Raw genomic sequence first — 23,722 nt, 5'->3', positions numbered from 1 at the left:
GATAGGATTACAAGAATTTCAGTCGACAACCGTTCAAAGTCCAAAATTTTATCAGGAAGTTGAATTGACTGTAAATTCTAACTCATCAGTTGGCATGATTTGTACTGTTTCAGATCAAATGAGATAATAAAATGTCTTTTATATCGTTGATTTATAATTTGAAAATTAGACGATTCAAATAACTTGAAAAGCATCATATTTTAAAGACAAATGTTTACTTGACTCAATGCACAAAGCAGGCAAGGGCTGAAAGTGCGGCGTTATTACAAACCGATACGAATTAGGTTGAAAAATGTCATGGAAAGCTATATAATCAATGGTTTCTCAGACATATCGCGCGAAATGTCGGGGAAGAGGGGAGGGGGATTATTGTCCCACCCCAGTAAAAAGTAGACAAGATAACAGGTGCCGCGGAACGGTTTTCAAAGTGGGGGGGGGGGGGGCTGACCATGCAAAAAATCACATTCATATATGGTCATTTTTACGTTTTTGTACACGGTTTTTGAAAAAAGGGGGCTGAAGCCCCCCCCCCCCCCCCCGCTTCCGCGGCCCCTGCTAAACGTCCCTTTAGTTTTCTTCGACTAGGTTTCTAAACAATGGTACTTTTAGATTTTCTCTTCCCATAAACAAGCAAATCATTGTGGGAGTGGGTTGAAGATTATCATCTTTCCGGCATTATTTCTGTATCTTTCACAGCGAGCGAAGTACTCAAGAGTTCTAAACTCCAATATAGTATCAAGAAAATTGGGTTAATACAAACAGGTCTATCACATTTTGCCATTGTCACGGGCAACTGTGATGTCATCAAGTTCAGACTGGTTCTATCCATCCTTAAGAACCCGTATACCGAAGTGACTAGGAACAAAAGTGAAGGTTTTGATTATGCCATGTTAACTATTGCAGTGCGTCCCAGAAACAAGTAACCGGAATTCTCAGTAGAATGCAATTATTTATTTTTTCTCATAGTTTTTACCAAAATATTAAGATTCGTACATGGGTTTTTGGCCAAATTGTTTCTATCATGCTTCAGATTGTTCCATGACATTTGCTCCGGCGACAATTGCTCTGCTCTAAATTCAACACACTAAATGAATGACCAACTTCAACCCTGGGTTTAACACAATACCCTAAACCTAAACCTAACATAAAACCCTATTGCAACTGTAACCCTACATCTCATACCCTTTTTACACAGGATTTTCTTAACCCCGGACTATCGCTAACCCCGTACTATCCTTAACCCCGTACTATTTTTTTTCCTTTTCAAACATGCCAAATTGTTATCGCTAACCCCGGATAAGGAATGCTTGCTTTTCACACACGAAACTCGCTAACCGGCCCGGACTAGTGGTTTTTGTCGATCATTCGTAGTACAAGTACTTCACTCGTACATTTTTACACACGCTAAAATTTCCTTAACCCCGTACTATAGGTGGGGCTAAGCCCACCTATAGTACGGGGTTAAGCTTAGCCCACTTTCGTTTTACACTAGCGATCTTAACCCCGTACTATCGCTCTTAGCACCGCAATTGCTGGGATAACCCTGCTTTTTTGCAGGGCCAAATAATCCCGTACTAAAGGTGGGGTTAGCCCACTTTGCAAAAATGCTGTGTAAAAAGAAAGTGGGCTAAGCTTAACCCCGTACTATAGGTGGGGCTAAATGGCAATTTAGCCCCACCTATAGTACGGGGTTAAGGAAATTTTAGCGTGTGTAAAAAGGGTATCAGACGAATTTAAGCCCGCGGAGCAATTGTCGCAGGAGCAAATGTTGTGTCACGTTATTGCCAGTAATCTTATATCAACAAACTGATCTCATTATTCCTATTAGTGACAAATTCATAATCAAAACATTTGATTGTGATATCAACTGCATCTCTGGAAACAGGTTTCCACTTTTTTTTTGGGGGGGGGGGGGGGGGAGACACATACGTGAATATCAGTATCATTCTACAGGTTACAAAATTGGGTGAAGCGTTAGTCAGGATCATCAAAATATTATGACTGTTGTAACTTAGGTTAGCCCAATTGTACAAAATTACATCAAAGGGACAGAAGATTGGTTTCATCAGGGTTTTATAGAATTTTGATGATCATAGTTTTCTTTGAAATTATTTTTTCCCCCAAAGCTGAAATATTTTATGTGCAGTGAGCAGTATGTGTATTTCATATTCGCATAATTTCAATCATAAAATTATTTTCAGTATGTCCCCATTAACACAATGTGTTCAACAATAAAATAATGCAAGAAAGGTTAAATCTAGAGGACTATATTTTTTAGGTCCAATTGTAAAATGAGACGATTCTTTTTCCAGTAACAACTTTTGTGACCTATTCAATAATGTCATATTATATGTTGTTTGGGGAAATATCAATAAACCTATACTGTCTTTGCTAATATTCACAGTTGAATATATGTGGTAAACATATCAAATGTTCATGACAATGTGTGCTTGCACATGCTACAGTGCTACACTCCACCTTCTTTATATGCCTTTAACACAAAGCAGGCTATTTTGAAGGTATTTATGTAGTAGTCTAGAAATGAATATGCAATTAAAAAATTCTCTATCTGGACCTAGGCGAGGTGACTCCATTACTATAGTGGCAGCTATGTTTACATCAGGGCACTGGCGTAAATCCGTGTTGAGGGGTGGGGGGGATGACTGAAATATTTTGGCTTTTTTTTTGTTATCATGTTTTTAGATATGCAAGGAATTGTAATTGATATGTCCACAGTGGCATACCGTGGGTCACGGCATTGTGGGGGCACCAGCAAAATTTTCGAATCACTGAGTGAGCGCGCGAAGCGCGCTCGGTTGCTAGTTATTCTGACCTAATAGAGACATTTTAAGGACAATGTCATTGAACGGATATGTATCTCACTGATCAAATAATGCGAGCGCGAAGCGCGAGCTGAAAATTTAGATAATTAAGACCTGAAGTGGGGCATTCTAAGGTTTCTTTGTAGGAATTAACTAGGACCATACGTATTTCATTAACCAAATGATGCGAGCGCGAAGCGCGAGCTGAAAATTTTTGATATTCAGATCAGAAGAAGAGACATTTCAAGGACTGATTTTAGGAATTCATGAAGAGCAGACATATCTCACCAATCCACTAATGCGAACGTAATCACGGAAGGAAATGTTTTTATATATACGAAGACCTTAACATTGGGCAATCACCTTTTTAATCATGTAAAAGAAGCTCATGTCACTACATAAAACAATGATAACTCAAGTGCTAGGAAATATATTTAGTTTATATTGACTTGAAAACGGGATGTTTTAGTACAACAGGATTATATATCTCGTTGAACAGACAATGCGAGCACCAGGAACTATGAAGACGTAGGCCCTGGGCAAATTATGTTTCATGAAGTTATGATAAAAATATTTCTTATGTAATGTAACATAACATAATTATAATACATTATAATGAATAATATTTTCTTCTTTCCCACTACGTTTCTCTTCCTTTCTCCCTCTTTTCTATTTTTCCCCATTTCCCCGTTTTTGTTTTGGTCAGCCGATGGGGGGGGGGGGGAGCATGTGCCCCCCATGCCCCCCCCCCCCCCCCCCCCCGTAGTTACGCCACTGTATGTCCATATGGCAAATACCCCTCCAATATTATTATCTTTTTACCCCATGATGGTTTAATTGTTTTATTAGAGATTACATTGAAAAAAAAATGACATTCCATCTTAATCCCTTCCCAAAGACCCCAACATTGATGGATTGGAAACAGGGATTTCTCTTCAATGTTATAATAAGGACATAAGTATTTCGTTTGGAAATGGTGAACTGGCTCTTTATTTGCATTTTATGATTCAATAATATTGTTTTATTTGTTAAGCGGTATTTTAGGAAGAATTTTCACCAATAAAACAATTATCTCTTGTGATTTTTTTTTTATTTCTTTCGTAAAAAGTGGGGGGGATGTTTGTACAGGCCATCCCCCCCTCCTCGAAAAGTTGGGGGGATATATCCCCCCCATCCCCCCCGGGATTTACGCCAGTGCATCAGGGTAACAATTTAAGAGTATGAGGAGTGTCATAAGTTATCTGATATGAACACTATTCGAGAACAAACTCGCTATAATCATTATGACCATGTTTACTAATCATCTCTATAATCAGCATGGTCAACCCTAACTTTAACCCTATCATTGTCATATCAATTCAGGTTTCTCATTCATTAGATACTCATTAAATATTGTCTCACTATTCAAAACATAAAGGAAAAATTTTCTTGATTGTTCAAAATTGTGAATTTATTTCACTAATACATATTAATATCATATGATACACAAATAAATCATTATCCAGAAGATAAATGAACTGATAAATTCATTCAAAAGAATCATTCCAAATGTTACAAGTATGATACAATATATGATAAATATTTATAAATCAAATATGATTGAAATAAACATTAAATATCTAAGGATAAATTAATCAAGTTGCTGAGATGCATTTCTCACATTTGCATGGAAATTACCCCCATCTCTTTAAAATACAACTTTATTTATCAATAGAAAGTTGAATAGTGAAGGATATCTCTTTTGCAAATGCAAATAAGTTTACAGGTGCAGACATCCAAAATCTATTACAAGAGTGCTATATTCCTGGTATAGACATTTGTATTAATCTTAGGCTGTTTATCATATTTTTACAGAGAGAAACGTTTGATATGGTTTCAAACAAAAATTTATTTGAATTACAAGAGAAAAAGCAACTCGGCACAACACTGAAAATATCAAAATTCAGATGTTATGACATCATTATAAGTTCAGATGTTATGACATCATTCAGATGTTATGACATCTGATTGTTCATATGTTATGACATCAGATGTTATGAAATTCAGATGTTATGACATCATCATAAGTTATGACATTTTAAAAATTAGCGTACTTTCCCCAAAACAACTATATGCACACCACAGTTACATAGAAATGAGATATTCCATGATGTCCCTCAATCTTTTTGTTTCTTCTGTATATTATTGATTGAATTATACAATATTTAATATTTTGTAGATTTGAGACTTTGTTAACAATCACAGTAGGTTACAACAATTTTCAGCATTAAGCTGGTCTAAGTTTTCCCTTTTTATTCAAATCAGGTCTTTGTTGGAGGGGACTTGCCAATTAAAAATAGCTGCTTTTATCAACTCATTGTACAGTTGAAAAACCAGCATTGTCACTACACAGCTGTATTGCACTGTTTGTTTTAGCTATCATGGCTGCAGTCTGAACAGTCTTCTCTTTCAAACACCATACCTTATTATCAGAATACATTGCTTTCATAATTTTTAACAATTATTTTTTTTCTATCAATCTTGACTATTGAGATGAATGTCTGTCAGGTAGTCTACATCTTGATCCAAAACAAAACAGTGTGCACTCCAAGAATATCAATAACTGTACAAACTTCTAACTTCATGGAAGTCTCATACAAAAATAACCAGTACACTCACTTTATCTACATGTAATGCCATTGAAGAAGTAGTTCTGTACATTAATTTATCTTACTGATATGCTTAAAAATATGAAAGACATTTTCTTTGGTTCTCTATGCTATATAGTGAGCTTCCTTTTCAACCTTCAATTCTTGGATAAAACTTTCCACTTTACCTAAATATATATATATTATAGATTCATGTACATGAGTATGCAAGAATTGTGTACAAGTATATGTTATTTGTCTGAATTTTAGAAACCAAATCTTTATATATTGACTGACACAAGGCCCTTGAAATTTACCATGCTTAATTCACACTTAAAAATTTGCCTGTACATTTAAAAACATGATATAACTATTGGTTTATTATCAATATTTTACGCAATTGATAAGTTTAGAAATACTTTTTCATTGATTGCATATTGAAATAAGCTTTGAACTGCATATTCAATATTAAACCTGAATAAGGAATAATCTACCAACATACCCAATATTATTAACATCAAATTATTATTTCTAAAAATAGAAACAAGATGACATAGTGTCAAGGGGAAATTGTGTTGAAACTACTTTTTATTTCATTTTTTAAATGTAATTTTGCCTGGCTAAGAGGAGAGATTATCATGTTTGCAATCACACTGTACAAGGCCTATTTATCAGTTAATGCTAAATTATCAATACGTTTCACCCCCCCCCCCCCTTTCCCGGGCCTGGCTGGTCTCTGTCCTCATGTCCCTTTTTTGTCCCTTTTGTACATAAATGTGTCCCTCTTCTCTCCCGCCTCTCTCTTTAGTTATCATATTATATTATATTGCCATTTCTGTGTTGTTTATCCAATGTTCTTTGAATTCGTAATGAGGAACCTTAATTTACAAGCATTGCTTCACTTAGGTCTCCTCGTCTTCCTTTAAAATTATTTCTTTTCTGTCTTAAGCTGTATAATGTATTTAAAAACAATGTTTTCTGCATACTCTGTTTTATGTATACTTGTATGTTTTATCATGTACTCTGCTTATTGTTTCATACACACTTGTATGTTTGTCATGTATTCAGACTCAAAGTTGGAAGACAAATAAAATGAACTTATGAACTTATTTACAAAATTGCTTGTTGCCCCTTTTTTCAGAGAGAGACTAATAGTGCACCTATTGGGTTTTCTAATAAAGCTGTTAGTAAGTTAAGAGCAACTTTAAGAATGACTGGTGATCCTTTCTTATGCACTAAATAATCACCGATGAACATTTAATGGTGAATTATCATTTACCACAAGATAGGATCACCAGTCGTTCTTAAAGTCACTCTTAACTTGCGAACAGTTATGAAACGGCTCCCAGTTCAATAATATGGACAAATATTCAGATACACACATTATTGTAGGCCTACACAGCAGCTCACAAGAAAGTACTGCAACAAACTTTCAAAACCTGTATCGATTTACAAATAATATCCTTTCTAAACACCATTATGCTGCAAAACGCTGTCAACCTTGTTAGGATAATCCCTATAAAAGCATTTATTTAATTTGCTATCTCATGAATACCACATTAAAAATCATGGCAATATTGTGGGAAATAGGAAGCAATATTAGATTAAAATAGATGTGTTTAGTATGTGTTGTTATGGCCACAAGATGGCACTACATGAAAGCGAGCATGCATGCAGACAGATTTTGTTACTTTTTTGCATTGCTGTGCTGCTGTAGCTAGTGTATCTGTATGAGTGTAGAAGATATTCTTTGCATCAACAGCAAAGGAAGAAGATAGACAGGCCTACAGTTTAATCACTATAAAGGTTGCACACATTATCCTCAAAATTGTTCTTCAAATACCTCTATGATATCTCTTTATCTGCATATCCAAAAGTATGATGACTTTTAAGAATGGACAATCACATGACTTACTGTCTTGTATTTTGTGACTTGTCAATTTCACAACCTTCAAACTCAGTGTCAAATTCATGATTTTGGTTATTAATTTCACAACTATTAGTCTCCAATTTAATAATTCTAGTTGGAAATTTCAGGACTTTTCATCTAGAGATAAGTAAAATTCTGGTTGCCAAATGTCAATTTATCCACTAAATTTGCGAAAATCTTTAAAAGTATTAAAAGAGGGGGCAGATTATGACCTTTCATTAAAATTAATTTTGGTTATCATATTTGAAAACAATAAGCATAATCCCGACTATCAGCATAATTTTGAAAATCTACTGACCATCAATTTCACTTGCAATTATTTTTTTGGGGGGTGTCAATGATATAAAAAAAAAGAACAAGGCTTAATTCAGAGAACAGGATTTAGTTGACATTGGAACATTTATGAAAAATTTCATTAAAGGCTAATCACATTTGTGAGTATAAATGGATAGGCCAAGGCATTTGTATTGCCCTTTTATGAAATCACCTGATACTTGCTACTTGGTAATATGTAAGTAATTTTCTAAGGCACCAACAATAGTACTACAGTATATTATTACAATGAACAAAATTTATAAAGGATTTTTTTTTTCTGTAAACTAGATGGATTCTCCAGTATGTGTAGTCAAAATGTATGCCTTGTCACTGACAATGCCATAAAATGAAAAATTGGAAATATTTGATATTTCTAATGTCAAGAATAATGTATTTCATGCTTAATCAGATTGTTACTCCAATATACACAAGGGCAATTCCATAAAATGTGCACGTGCGATCTCCTATGTGTGTGGACCTTCATGAACTTTTCTGTCTCTGATTTCCTTTTTCTTTTGACAGTCTGTAATGTTCTCAAAGGACAATGACTTGCACAGTTTATGTGAAGTAAGACTTGAGAAAATGGGGGCCGGACGTACAAAAAGGTTTATCATTTTATAGAATTGCCCATATATCAATCAATTTTGAAGTTACTTTGTGAAGCGCTTCTTTATTTATCATGAAAGAAAACACACTTTAGGTACATAATGACTTCCTTTGATTTTGGTCCTTGAAACCCCAAAACATATCTTTCACTTCTATGAGCCTGATTTAAACTTACTCCATCAAATAAAAATCTGTGGATGCCTAAAAATCAAATCAAACCATAAAAGGTTGTATAATCACTATGAAGTAATTTGCAACAAATTTTTAAAAATACTATATATCTCCAGAAGTCCACATATTATTTTGTTCCTGATCAAGCAAAATGACCAAAATGTTTATGATTATGGCACTAGTTTAAATAAGGTTGAAAATAACTATAATATAAATAATTGTGAAGCATCATCTATCTCAATCCACTAGTACGAGGCCAATTAACTTCTGTATGTACTGGTCTGAATACAAAACGACAGCTTCTCCTTCCATCTGATTCTTCTTCATTCTTGATATCCAATGGACATTCACAATCTTCTACTCCAATCTCTGAAAGATAAAAGAGATTTAATTTACTCTGATTATATCTCTTTTTGTAAAAGGGTTTTGTTTTCATTAATGATTTTACTGATTTTACACAAATTCCGTGTGAGCAAGCAGAAAAATTGATTTTTTTTTCTTTTATCTCTTACTTAGAGGTCAAGTCCACCCAAACAAAATGTTGATTCGAATTAAAAGAGAAAAATCAAAGTAGCCTAACACTGAAAATTTTATGAAAATCGGGTGTAAAATAAGAAAGTTGTGACACTTTAAAGTTTCACTTATTTTTCACAAAACAGTTTTATGCACAACTCAGTGATATGCAAATGAATGATTCGATGATGTTCTCTACTCACTATTGTTTTTTATTGTTTGAACTATACAAATTTTTAAATTTTACAGATTAGACAATAAAGACTCTCTTGTTTAAACCACAAAATTTTACAATGATAATTATACATGTTCATGGAGGAATAAAACTTTGTTTCTTATGACAATGAGGAGAAAATCAGAATATTTCATATTCCATGTAATGAAATACAAAAAAAATAGTGAGTTGATGATGTCATCAGTCTCCTCATTTGCATAAGACCAGGATGTGAATATAACTATTTTGTGAAATGAAACGAAACTTTGAAAGATCATATCTTTCTTTTTTTACATACGATTTTGATGAAATTTTCAGTGTTATGCTTGTTTGATTTTTCTCTTTTTATTCAAACCATCTTTTTGTTCAGGTGGATTTCACAAGGAATTAGTAAATATACAAATGGTTTAAGAGATACTATAAGTTACTCACCTTCTGAGTCTCTTAGTAAATATAGCCTATAGTCTTGAGTATCTTCTAGATCCATTCGATGAGCTAACATTTCACCTGCAGAGGGAAATAACACACATTATTAGAACAATGAACAAAATTTAGAAGAAATTACACATGGGCAAATAAAATTGCAGTTCATGGGCAAATACATCAGAAAAAAGCAAATAAAATTTGTGGTTCAGCGAATTCATCATTCTCTGCAAAAAAAATCTGCTGAATCCATATCCAGACCCTAGCCATCCAACAAGAACCGTGAGAACAATAGGGAATGACGACCCCCCCCCCCCCTATATAAAAACATGTTCAAGCTTTTTAATAGAGGTCTTGGTTATTTGAATAAACTGTGTTCAAATCATTGTTAACTGTATAAAGACAGCAGCCTCTGTGTTCCCACTGCAATGGGATCATCATGATCTCAACAGGAACTCCATGAAGGGAGTGATTTTTGAGTAAAATAATTCAGGATAAGCCAGATTGGGGAATATAGTATAACAGTTAGATACACCTAATCATTGAACTAGATATACTTACATATTTGAGTAGCTTGCATATCAGGTGATACAGGTAATGTCTTGAGACTAATACAGACTGGATCTTGACTTACTGCTACCAGAACTGTTAAGAAACCATGTCTCTCTCCTTCAAAATCCTCTTCAAACTGCTTCAATACACAGACTGTAAACAGAATTTGATTTAAACCATTATAAAGGGATCTACCATTGGGAGGGTATGTAAAATACAGTTTAAAGATGAACCCTGGAATATCACCTGCAAATGTCATAAATAAAATGTAAAAAAAAAAACCTGCAGTACAGTACCATTATGGTAGCACAAGACATTCACAGATATTTAGTTATAACTTTATTATTACATTAGTATATACCATCAAAATTAAAAGTTTTTAAGCACTTATGTGAAACCGCCTCAGGTCATCACATCCAGATTTCCGAAATACAGGTCAAAGTACAATGTGAGGTAGTGGGGCGACCAAGCAGGGTGACAGGTGGAGCAACTGAGTAGAGGAGCTGGTATCTCCCTAAAACAGTTATATAGATCTTTTGTTTAGGATTTGGGGTGAGAACCATGCAAATATGCATGCATGTACATGTATCTGAAAAGTTATCTTCAAAGTTCAATATAAGTAAAGGCCAATTACACCCAATCAAAGCTGTTTTTTATTATTAAGCTGATGGTGGTAAATGGTAAATTATAAGGGCTATTTGGACACAGTACACCATGACCAGACTTTGTTGTATATTTTCACTGCATCCCCACAGAAATATATGAAAGGAAAAAAATAAAAGATGAAGAAAGGCAATGAATGTGTGATATTATATGTTTCTAGCATGCATGTGAAGGAAAACATGGACATAAGATTAGTGCCAACATTAAGAAGGAACTAGGAAGCAATACTCCAATTTACAAATAAGTATCAGGACATATTTTATGTACAGAGCCGTGCCAAAACATGCAGAGAAATAGGAAGAAAGTTCATATTTCACAGTGCTTCACATGTTTGTTAAGAACACATCTGCACATTCTAAAGATATATTTCTACCCATGTCATCTGATCCTAATTTGTCTGCACACTAAGTGTGTACTTTCCCATTCCCTTGGGAGCATTCCAGTAAAAACTTACAAACTCAAACACTAAGCATACTACATTACACTACGGACAGGCACTCAATGCCTTCTTTCTTTGATCAAATGATATCTGCCTATTTGCATTTTAATGAAACATTCAACTGCTTTAACGATAACAACTAAGAAGTATTTTTCTAAGGAGCAATTCTTCCTGTCCGTATTTCGTTAGATGGTGGGCTCTGTGAAAATATTCCAAGAAAATACAACTATTAAGCCATTGGGGACCAGCAAAATAACAATTTAGATGCTTTCACAGACCATTCTACCTCAGGAATATTTTGAAGAAATCAGGTGAAGCGGTGTTTGTTCAAACTGATGATGAGTAACTGAATATACTCACTTGCACTACTGAGTGTTGTCAGATAATATCCACCCTCTCCTGATAACATAGAAGGGTCAAGAAGACCCCACATGTAGTCTGCCTCTATCTCTATGCTTATCATCTCACATTGTACTAATACATAAATTAGCATTGGAAGGAAATCTGAAGAAAAAAAAGAAACAGGGACTTTAACAAAAGTGTTACAAAGTTAAATTTCTTTGTCAGTCTAACTGGCAAAGTAAGTATTGCTGATGAATAATATTTCAAAATAAGAAAAATAACAACCCATTAATTTGATAACAAAATCAAAAGTCATTGACCTCAGATGACATTGGACCTTAACTTGGAAACTTAATACATTTCACATAATTGTATATCCAAGCTTCAAGGAATAAGGAAATGAATGGATATGACAATTTAGTTCAGAAACTATGACAAAATATTAATTTTTATCCAAGTTTTGGACATGAAATGACTTGTAGCCAAGCTATCATTCTCAAAATCTTTTTGTAAAAAGTTAATGGTTGTATATGAACTAGGATGAAACCAAACAGAAAGACAAAATGGTTGCAAACCAAGTGGACATTTACTGTACAGACAAAAACAAAAGAGAAATAGATAAAGACAACCATAAAAGATGAGTCAATGATTCATACATACCATCAGCTCCCATTGAGTTTGTTACTGATTCTCCACTGGTTCTATCTTGGACCTGCAAAAAAGGGGGGGGGGGGTTAAAGCCTCAATTAAATTTTGGGGAATGCAAAGATTATTCATATTGAAAGTTTTGATCCGTTGTAAGATGTGTAACTAAAGGACAAGTCCACCCCAACAAATAGTTGATTTGAATAAAGAGAGAAAATTCCAACAAGCACAGCACTGAAAATTTCATCAAAATCTGATTTTGAATAAGAAAGTTATGACATTTTAAACTTTTCGCTTCATTTCACAAAACAGTTATATGCACATCCTGGTCGGTATGCAAATGAGGGAACTGATGACATTACTCACTCACTATTTCTTTTGTATTTATTATATGAAATATTCTAATTTTCTCCTCATTGTCATGTGAAACCAAGTTTTATTCCTCCCTGAACATGCGGCATTACCATTGTTATAACATTTTATGGTTCAGTTAAGTTGGTCCTTGAGGTCAAATTGGTAAAAATTGAAATATTGTATAATTCAAACATTAAAAAACAAAAGAAATAGTGAGTGATGTACATCATCGACTCTCTTATTTGCATACCACTGAGTTGTGCATATAACTGTTTTGTAAAAAATGAGCGAAACTTTAAAATGTCATAACTTTCTTATTTTACATCCAATTTTGATCGAATTTTCACCATTATGCTAGTTTTATTTTTCTCTATTTATTCAAATCAACATTTTTCTGGGGTGACTTGACCTTTAAAGTAAGATATGTGATCAGTTAACATTTTCAAAAGTCCCCCTAAAACATCTTTGAATGACAAGGCATTCCACAGACTCATCCTTGAATTTCGATTTACATATTCAACAAAGTAACAATAATTTACACTATCAATTAATAATAAATCAAACATTGCTCTCTTCATTATGGAATGCACAGCTGAAGAAATTATTTTATAGAAATTCCACAATATAAATATAAGAACATTATAAAGTCACTACTTTACCTCAATTCACAATAATTAAAAAGGAGGGTGGTGGAAGTACTGTATGATATTAAAAATGGTTAATAATTTGTTTACTTACTGATTTGTATATTGCAGATACAATGTTTAAAAGTAAATCCATTTTATTGATTGGAGAATAAGCCTCTTGAAGTTGTGAAAAGAGTTGTCTAATCATATCTAGATCTTCTCCTTCAGGTGGAATGTAGTTTGCCTGCAATCAATCAAATTATTTGGAATAATGACAATCATTTACATGTATATATCAATGTCTTACTTTTTAGAGAAACGACGTCTTGTGTTGTCTTGTACTGTCTGGTGCTGTCAATGTAGGTTAGTTGTGATGCGTTGTCTTGTATTGTGACCGTGTTATATCATTTTGTGTAAGTTACATAAACCTTTTATACCTTTTCATGAAGATCTTTGTAACTATATTGTAAATATGCTATATTCAATAAATACATAACTACAAAAAATTATCACTTTACTAAAAACCTAAATTAATGTGTTATTGCAATTCAAAATTGTAGAAATTGATGCCACTCAATGGGTATTTAATACTATATTAGAAAAATTTTCTATGTAGAATCAAGCCATGTTTTTAACATTATGAGAGGAAAAATTAATATACCCATTTCATATAAATTTACCACTAGAAGTATTCTTCACTGCATAAACACAAGTACATAAAATTTACCTTGCGGCTTATATTTAGAATAATATATGACAAATTTATCACGGAAAAATAAATACAGGTAAGTAATGCAACAATACATATTGGACATTTCTTATAAACACCAGGAGAATTCCGGTGAACGGTGGAATTCAACAGAGAAGAAGAATAGCAGTTTAATTAGTTGCATGATGCTGTTAAAGTTATATACCGGTAATTAATATGGAAAGACAAATCTGTTAAAGTTAACTTGAGTTAATACCCCTGACCAAGTAATTGAAACTGTGAGAAAAACGCGGCCATCGCACAGTCTTTTTTGGGAGAGATTATTCTAAGTGCAAACAATTGAACCTTTCTGTGTTTGAAATATCTGTGGATGTATTCAAAATCATTGAAGACATCATTTATTGTGAACTGACTTATTGTTCTCTTAGAGAAATGGTGCCCTGATCTTCAATACCAGAGCCAGTGCAAATAATATTTTCAATTACTTTTACACATACACACATATTTTATGCATATACTGAGTGCTTTTGATCTATATAAACAATCCCAAAATGAAATGAGATATTGATAATACCTTTATTCCTAGTTCCTCTGGTGTTCTTTTCTTTGCTTGCATGATATTGTGATCCATTAAGGCCATTGATCCATTCCTAATCAGAAGAAATCAAGAAGAGCTCACTGTAATTATTAATTTAATTTAATAAATATATCTTTTTTATATATCTGACCCGTTATATTCATTGATGCAGCTCATTCCTCTATCTGGGTGAATTATAGGTTATCAATTGGTTATACTTTAACAAATTATCCCTCAATGCTTCTAAAACTAACTTTATGATAATTACAACTAAAGAAATAAATTCTAATGATATCCATATAAAATAGTTTGGTTCAATAATAAAAGAAGTTTCATTTAAAAAGTTTCTTTATGTTGTAAATGATAATAACATTGATGCCATCTGCCACAAGATATCTAAGAATATAGGGGTAATGTACAAATTGCATTATTTTCCACCATAAAATGCTGTATTATGTTATAATATCACCTTTTTTAAATGATGGCATTCTTGCTTGGGAAGCGCTGCGAATATTCATTTAGAGAGATTACATAAACTTCAAAAATAAGCCGTCAGAATTATAAACAACTCCCCTTTTTATGCCCATTCTTATCTTATTTTTCATTCACTTAAAATTTAAAATATTTATGATATGTACAAGTATGAAATGGGACTTTTTATGTGTCTATGTTCTAAAGGACTTTTACCATCATTTTATTGAAATGTTTAAAATCAAATTGTAATATTCATGAATATCCTTCTAGAAATAATGCAAACTTTCACTTTCCTAAAATAAGAACTTGCCTTTCGCATAAATCTATTTTCTTTCATGACCCAGTACTTTGGAATTCTTTGCCGTTTAATGTGAAAACATCTTGTTCATTTTCAATCATAACTTTAGAAATTTCTTAAATGATAATTAAACCCGTTTGTAAATATTTTTATATATAATTTAAATCATACCACTTGTGTCTCTATGTCTCTGTAATGTTTTCTAATTGTTTAATATATTTTGTAACTTTTGATATTGTCAATAATAATTGTAATTCTTTATAAAGTAAGTTGGGTCGCCGCATTATAAGGAAATTTTCTCCTTTTTGGCTGCTTCTCTCTCAATGCTTTTTTTTATTTCTTGTAAACTTGTATGTCTTTGATGTTATGTATACTTTGTTTGTCATATACTTTATTATTTTATGCAGAGAGAAAAATAAACTTGAACTGAAATTAAACATAAAACTATGGTCTAACCCGTTTTATTGATTGATGCAGCTTATTCCTACATATAGATGATATATAAAACTATTATCTGACCTGTTATATTCATTGATGCAGCTCATTCCAATGTATGGGTGATATATAAAACTATTATCTGACCTGTTATATTGATTGATGCAGCTTATTCCTACATATGGATGATATATAAAACTATTGTCTAACCTGTTATATTCATTGATGCAGCTCATTCCTATGTATGGGTTATATATAAAACTATTGTCTATAAACCTGTAATATTCATTGATGCAGCTCATTCCTATGTATGGGTGATATATCAAATTATTATCTGACCTGTTATATTCATTGATGCAGCTCATTCCTATATCTGATTTCAAAGGTTCCAGGACACATTGATACAGAGCACTCTCAACAATGGCTTCCAAACTTGCTAGATCCAACTCATCCATGTGCTGTATAAAGAATAGATTAATATGCAATACAATACTCAAACATGTTATCTTTAAAAATATGTTTGTGTATACATGAACATACATTTATATTTCATGGATTCCTACAAATACATATTTGAAAGTATTTTCTCAAGAAACACCAGGAGGAAGGGGGGGGGGGAGCAGTCAGAGAAGTTTACAAGACTGATCAAATGAATTATATATTACTAAATGAGTAAACATATAAATGGGTATACAAAATAAATAAGTGGAAAAAATAACAATAAGTAAATAATACATGAGGTTTGTATAGCGCACTTTCCATCTTGATGAGATGCTCAAGGCACTTCAGAGCACAACAACAACAAAAGCTATTTACATATATGTCTGAACAATAAGTCAATGTCTATCACAAAGCACTCTTAAACAGGTATGTTTTCAGGCTGCCTTTGAAGGTGGTTGCTGAAGTCTGGGTTTTCAAACTCTGTGGAAGAGAATTCCACAGGTTAGGCCCTGCATGAGCAAAGGCCCATTTCCCCGCATGATTTCTTAGCAACTGGAATTTGTAAGAGATTAGATGATGAGGATCGTAAGGTTCTTGAGGGTTGGTAAACCGATTCTATTATTGAAATGAACATAAATTACAATAGAAATAAAAAGAATCACAAGGCATACATTGGACATCAAGGTCATTTTCTCAGTGCACGTGAGTTTGGTACAGAGAAAATAGTAAAATAGGTACTGTATCCAGGCACCCCATAAGAGGTACCTGGAGACAACTGATTTTAATACATCTACAAAAATGAGTAAATAATTCATTAGAAATGAATGAATATACAAATAAATGAGTATACAATTATATGAGTTTACAAATATATAAGTACATGAACATATTATACAAATTTATAAGTATACAAATGTGTAGTACATGAGCATTTAAATGAATGAACACTTATACAAATACTCCACATGAGTAGAGGGCATGAGTACAAATTTCAAATACAAGGTACAGGTTGTAGTACCCTTGAAACAGTTCTAACATGCTTCATAGTAACATCATCAGCCAAATATTACATCATGAAGTGGGCTAACAAAGGGACAGCAAGGGTATGAAGCTTGGACAGAACTGTCCGCCTGTCAACATAACAGGTGCAATGTAATACGTACATACCATAGCATGACAAGCAACAGAAAGGTGGTGTATAGTATTAACCATGGGATTTAATTGTGAGCATGTGCTGGGTTGTGGAAAGTTACATAACATTCTCTATCATAAATCATATTGATACTTTTTAAAGGGGTAGCTCCTTTTCTAACTATTGTAATTATTTGATCTATGAAAACTTGGATATTTAAGGGACTATTGTATTAAGATCTGTAGATCAATAGGAATCAACTTGAATTTGGGTTGAAGGGGTCCTTTAAAGTAATATTTAAATGCATTATTTACATGTACATTTCTTTGCTATGAGATAATTTAGGAACATGTCATGTTAAATTTAAGTGTTTATAGTTATAATACTGCAGTGGTAATCTTGCAATTTCATGGAAAAGATTTGAGTAGATCTTTGCCAATATACAGTCTGAATATGGCTGAAGATTTCCTCTAAAGGGCATCTTATTAGATTTTCAAGAAGAAATTAAAAAATCTCCCGACCCATATGGACTGTGATGAAAATTGTTATGAGAGAGCAAATCATTACTTTTGTTGATTATATTTACTCACCCTGTCAATGACAACATCAATTTCTGGTTCTCTTTTGTTGAGAAGATAATTCTTTGTTCCACTCATAAATTGTCTGATGCTTCTTAGTACAATGTCAGGTTTATCACTCTCACATTTCTCTTCCTGTGTCCTGATAAATCCATGTAACAGAGCTCCAAGACCAATGCTTTTATTTCCGGCCACTCTATACATAAAAACAATCCAAACATCACTGTTAAAGGCTATCATGACAAAATGATAAAAACTTGTCCAAATTTCATAAAATCATTCAAGCGAGACACCATTTGACATTATATTCATATAATCTGAAAACTTTAAAGTAAATGATTCAAATTTCACATATTAAGAATTAAAAAATACACCAAGCTCCAATGATTTCTGCTTAGATATTCCTGCATGAAATGCGCACACAGATCGCACACCTTTTCGCAGCAACAGAGATCTCATTGGTTCTTCACACATGATATCCACATACAAGATTCACTGTTTGTATTTCACCAATTTCAGCCATTTTTTAACCAATATTGCTCAAGCAAATGTTGCCTGTGTTTGTAACATATAATCTAGCATCAATTAATAAAGTCATTTACATCTAACTAAGTAGTTTAACATCCAAAGTGCTATCTCTCCCACTAACAAACAACATCTTCATGATAATTATTTATATCTGTATACATGTAGTATAGGTCAATACACTTATTTCCAAAGAAAATATTTTCTGACCAGAGTAACAACATCTATTATCTCTATCATTACTTAAGTTAAAATAATAGGGGTCTAACAAATCAGACTATTCCTTCTTACACATCATTCTATCTGGGAATACAAAAATAGTTTTCTTCACCATCAAAGCATGGGGAAAGAGCACAGTAAAGATTATAAAAAATATAAAGTACATACAAATTTGACATTTTTGGCTTCCCATAATCTTAGCTCAGAATAAGACCGTGGTTGGAGTTAAACTGGACTGGACTTCAGAAAATAGGTCAATATGGTTATATTGAGCATTCGTCTACATGTTACCTTAGTATTGCTTCTTGAATGTCAGTACTAGCATCTCTCTTCTTGCTCTTCCCTGATATCCTATGCAGTTTCTTAGTAGCTCCACGCGAACTTTTCTTAGCTGTGATACGGAGGAGATACATACAGTTTTGAACATGAAAACAAGTTAAATCAAAGGTAAATAATTGTGGACAAATATCATCCATGGAAGTCAAGGGGGCAGATCACTAAGTGGCAAATGTTTGCAAACATTTGGAATTTGGGATTTTGCTAGGATCTGTAAAAGATACCAAAATGTTTGTTAAATGTTGCCAGGAAGTTCTTGAAACAATCTTTATTGTCGCAAACAGTTTTTCTTGTTACAGGGAAATTCTGAACAGGATTAAAATTAGAGAAGGATACATATTAAGCCGATAAGTTGCTGTTAAGAAGGAAACTGCTCTCAGTTTTCACCTTGCGTTTCACCATTTATGGACATCTATGCCTCACTCATTGAAAAAAGTCAAATTGTCAATCCATGTTGTATTTTGGATGAATAAGTTATTGCATAAAAATCTTTTTAATAAAGATCGTGATTGAAATCTCATTAGGACGAAAATAGTTGAATCCTGCACTTTAACCTTAAATTTTGATTTATTTTAGTAATAGAAATGAATGTAAACTTACCAAGTAATCTGAGCTTCTTGAAATGTGAAAGTCCGGATTTAATCCTCTTATCATCCTTCTTATCTTCTTCACCAGACTGTTCCACCTCACTTCTTTCTGCTGTACTAAATTCCAATGATTGACTGAGTAAGAGATGATTACCATTCTCATTCTCTGTGAAAGCTACACCCTCACTAAATGAACTTGATGGATTCAATTCAGAGTCTGATTGGTAAGAACTGTCCAAAGATTCATTCTTAAGAATGTCTTCAATTTCCTGATCAGAAGCTGTTCCTCCCTCTTCTGAATCCTCATCATTCACTTTAATGAGATTAGGTATTTCACATGTAGTCCTTACTGGATAATTAGACATAGGTGCCATTTGATCTGAGTTTCTATTGTTGTTAGTGCTGTCTGCTAATTCCTCGATCTCATATTGAATATCTCCAAGCAAGCAGTCTCTCATAAGATCTGAAGCAATATCTGTGTGTTGAGATATCTCCCTGTTTTCACTTGTGCAAAACAGTGGGTCAAATTCTGGAAGGGCATGCCATGGTACGGGTTCAGTACTGCTGCTGCTGCTGTTGCTGCATGTAGTTAACGGCTGCAGGATGTTTTGAATTTGTTCTGTTGCCCTTGAGGCATTTAGAGGCTCCTGTGAGTCATAATGGGATTTAGATTGTCTACAACTAGCAGGTGTGGGAGGGGTTCTGTAATTACCATGTTGCTGAGTAATCAATGAGGTAACACTAGGATTCTTTCTTGTCCTATCAAAAGCCGGTGTTCTATAAGCATCCTGACCTGTATTCTGGAGCACTGATTTCTCTTGTGATTTTTGCTTAGGTGGCAAATAAGGCTGGTCATGTGGCAAACAATACTGGACATTGTCTGAAGAAAGTGACCAAGTATATCTTGAAGAGGGTGGCATTTTGAAGGGTTCCTCTCCACGTGGTGGAGGAGGGGGTGCACATCTAGGTGGAGGGTATCGCTGTTCACTTGTAGATGTTACAAATTCAAACTCACTAGCACTGCTAAAACGCATATCTTGACGATCAAATTCTGAAGATGGTCTCTGTAAGCTTGCAAGTGGATTGAAGCTACTTCTTCCATGTGTTGATAAATCATGGATTGAGTTCCTTATAGGTTTCATTGAATCCTTATTGTCATTGGTATTAGCATAAATAGCAGGAGGTGTAGTATTAATGATACCATACATGCCTGGAACATCTGCCTTACTTGACAGCCTGTCGGCAGGATATGTTATGTTTGACTGATCTTGTTGCTTATTCATAGAGCTGGTTACTGACATACTCGGTTTTGATAATGTTGGCGAAAGATGCATCAAAGAAACATTATTGAATAAATCTTTTGGTGTTGGTGGTCTGCTGTGTAATGACTTCCAGAAATCTGAAAAACAAAACATGGTAAACACTAGTGATAAACTGACCAAAGCAGCACCACAGTATTTTAAAAGGGTTGTAAGAAAACTTAATTTTAAAACTTAATCTTCAGACCCCCAGGACACGTGTAGAATATGGTGTGTGAGCTTTCTCTGCCTCAGCACCTTCTCTCTGGAATAATTTGCCATTGAATTTAAGAACTATACCATCACTGGAGACCTTAAAATCTAAACTGAAGTCTTATCTTTTCTAACAGTATTAGTTATTGGCACTTTAACACTCATCCAAACTTTCTCATTCTTTCTTTTCTTGTGCACCTCGGAATATAATATTTCTAGATAGATGGCGCTATATCATTGCCTATTATTATTATTATCTAATTTTTCTCAAAGCAACTACAGGGGTAATATAGAGTTACATGACCTATACCACTCTTTCGATGTTCTCTTTTTTTCCCTCTCTCAAATTCAATAATCCTTTTATCTTTTCTCATATTTTTTGTTTGACTGCTTAAAATATCATAGGGGGAGGGGGATAACCCCTCCCCATGTAGACTGAAACATTATACATGTATAATAGAGCATTAACATCCATAGTGTCATCTGAGACAGCAGAAAATTTTGAACCATATTTATATGAATATAGTTGTTCTAGAAAAGTAACATTTGTCATTTTTTTTATATAAAAATTTTACTATCACAACTAATAATATGTCTTTCGTGTGATGCAACTGCACGTTCCAAGCATTCATGAATGAAAACAAATTGAAAAAATTGCCAAAAAGTATCAGGGTTGATGATTAATACCTTCCTCAAGTAGTGCCAAAGACTGAATTTCTCTCAAATTCCTTGCTGCCATAACTGCTTTGGGAAGAGTCAGTAGGCATGGTAATTGAGCCTCAGTTTGCATGTGGTATGCTATAAGGTTATCCAACAGAGGAAACACCATGTCTCCCTTGGACAACTTAACTCCTGCAATGACAACAAAGAACATGGTCCTGAAGTCAATCACTTTTTAGTATAATATGAAAATAGTCTTCTACCAGAGGTGAGTACTTTTGAAATTCTTAATTTTTTTATCCACACAATGTACATGATCTTCTTCAATACAAACACATTGAGATATCATGAAATTGATGAAACCTATACATCTCTGGACAAGTTTAATTATCTGCATTCAGATGGGGTATAACAGCTTTTCCTGACATAACAATCTTGGCCAACTTAATGCCAAACAAAGAAATCACAAAAACATTGTTAAGAGCTGAAAGTCTCCATCTATTTATGCACTAAATTCTGTCAGTGTATTTTTCCTCAGCAAATTAAAAAAAAAAATGGAATTCATAATCTGGATTTCAATCTTTCCTAAGTACAAAACTATGTAATCAAACCCTCCTGGCAAAGAATAATGTCACATAATTGCATTAAAATAGAGACAATTAGGGATAAACAGACACTCAACTCTGACTAAAACTGTGATTTAATTACCTTGCACTGTGGTTTCAATGGGGTAACTCTCAATATATGGACCCTTTCCTGAACCAGGATGCTTCATAGTCAAAGACAGTTTATCTTTCTGCCTTGCCTGTCGCACCACAAACGTCTGCAAAAAAATTATAACATTGAGATTCTGCTATTCAAGAACACCAATTACATTGCTTCGTAAAGTACCACCAACCTGAAAACTTTTACCCCACAAAATCTGAATGGGATATCAAATGGTGGTAAAAAAACAAATGTATGTTTTCTAATATAATTCTGAGGACAAGAATATTTTGTTTTTATTAAACCAATTGAAAATTAAAATAGGGCTTTAATGAAATCTTTCCTTTATTTTGATTGGCAGAGAAGCAAATGTAGTATCTGATTGTTACTATGGTAACTGTCAGATTATGTCAACTTGTCAGTGTTGGCAAATTAGATGATCAAAGAACGTAATTAGAATGGAAGTACTCACCCCAACAGGTTGACCCTGTAGATAATGTGCTGCTGCAGCCCTTTGAGTGTGTGGTAAATACCAAATTGGTTTAGTATGGACTAAACGAGTCATCATCGTCAGGGTATTATCAGGCATAGAATGGCTTAGAGAAGCCTTGTATTCTGATTTATTATGAATGATAGGGTCCAATAGAATCAATGGCTCTGGAGCGGAGATGTGATTACTGCCTGATGATGATGACACACCAGTTGAACAAAACTAAAATAAACAGATGTAATGCCCAAAATTATCATCTAAAATCACACAGATAATGCAAATATGTATTTCTCATTTTATTTCCTATACAGTATTTAAGTTATTTATATTCTTGTATATCAGTATTCAGACACAAGAAAGGGTCCTCTATCCATATGTCCAATATCTATCTTGATAATACGTCAGGCTTGTCTGAAAGCGGGGTAATACCCCACAGTCACCTTGGCGGAACAGACTCCAGACTGAGTAAATAACCAACTATTGGCCTGTTTGGAGTCAGTTTCATTGGTATGACTGTAACATAAGGGTATATAGCTACATCATCATGGGGTATTGATATTATGCTTCTGTACAGGGAGATTAATTGCTGTGTCATTACACAAAAGGAACATAATATACTTCACCTCATCTATGTCTGAAGTAGAAAGACTCTTACTACTTCTGGGTAAGTTCCTACAAACAGAGCAAAATGAAAATGTATTCACATTTAATACAATCTAATTCCAGTGCTTCAGAAGAAAGGGTATAGAACACATCAAATCAATTTTTCAGATAGTTGATAAATTACACAGCTATTAGATTTA

At 33.6% G+C, this 23,722-nt stretch overlaps 1 protein-coding gene across 1 annotated transcript in view; it reads right to left on the bottom strand.

Annotated features, from left to right (window-relative positions):
- Positions 1-4,252: 4,252 nt before the first annotated feature.
- Positions 4,253-23,722, bottom strand: part of LOC129265151 (uncharacterized) — a 41,135-nt gene continuing 21,665 nt past the window's right edge. Inside the window, exons 4-18 of the mRNA XM_054903148.2 lie at positions 23,543-23,591; positions 22,902-23,141; positions 22,433-22,547; positions 21,752-21,916; positions 19,567-20,952; positions 18,922-19,021; positions 17,899-18,082; positions 16,075-16,193; positions 14,526-14,601; positions 13,355-13,486; positions 12,278-12,329; positions 11,636-11,779; positions 10,183-10,326; positions 9,631-9,705; positions 4,253-8,840 (exon numbers count right to left, since the gene is read on the bottom strand). Of these exons, the coding sequence (XP_054759123.2) occupies positions 8,704-8,840; positions 9,631-9,705; positions 10,183-10,326; positions 11,636-11,779; positions 12,278-12,329; positions 13,355-13,486; positions 14,526-14,601; positions 16,075-16,193; positions 17,899-18,082; positions 18,922-19,021; positions 19,567-20,952; positions 21,752-21,916; positions 22,433-22,547; positions 22,902-23,141; positions 23,543-23,591 (3,118 nt within the window). The 3' untranslated portion in view covers positions 4,253-8,703. The remainder of the gene's footprint in view (positions 8,841-9,630; positions 9,706-10,182; positions 10,327-11,635; positions 11,780-12,277; positions 12,330-13,354; positions 13,487-14,525; positions 14,602-16,074; positions 16,194-17,898; positions 18,083-18,921; positions 19,022-19,566; positions 20,953-21,751; positions 21,917-22,432; positions 22,548-22,901; positions 23,142-23,542; positions 23,592-23,722) is intronic.

This window comes from Lytechinus pictus, chromosome 7 (genome assembly GCF_037042905.1).
Source record: "Lytechinus pictus isolate F3 Inbred chromosome 7, Lp3.0, whole genome shotgun sequence".
Classification (NCBI taxonomy): domain Eukaryota; kingdom Metazoa; phylum Echinodermata; class Echinoidea; order Temnopleuroida; family Toxopneustidae; genus Lytechinus; species Lytechinus pictus.
Note: the sequence above shows the minus strand (reverse complement) of the source record. Positions and strands in the feature narration are given on the sequence as shown.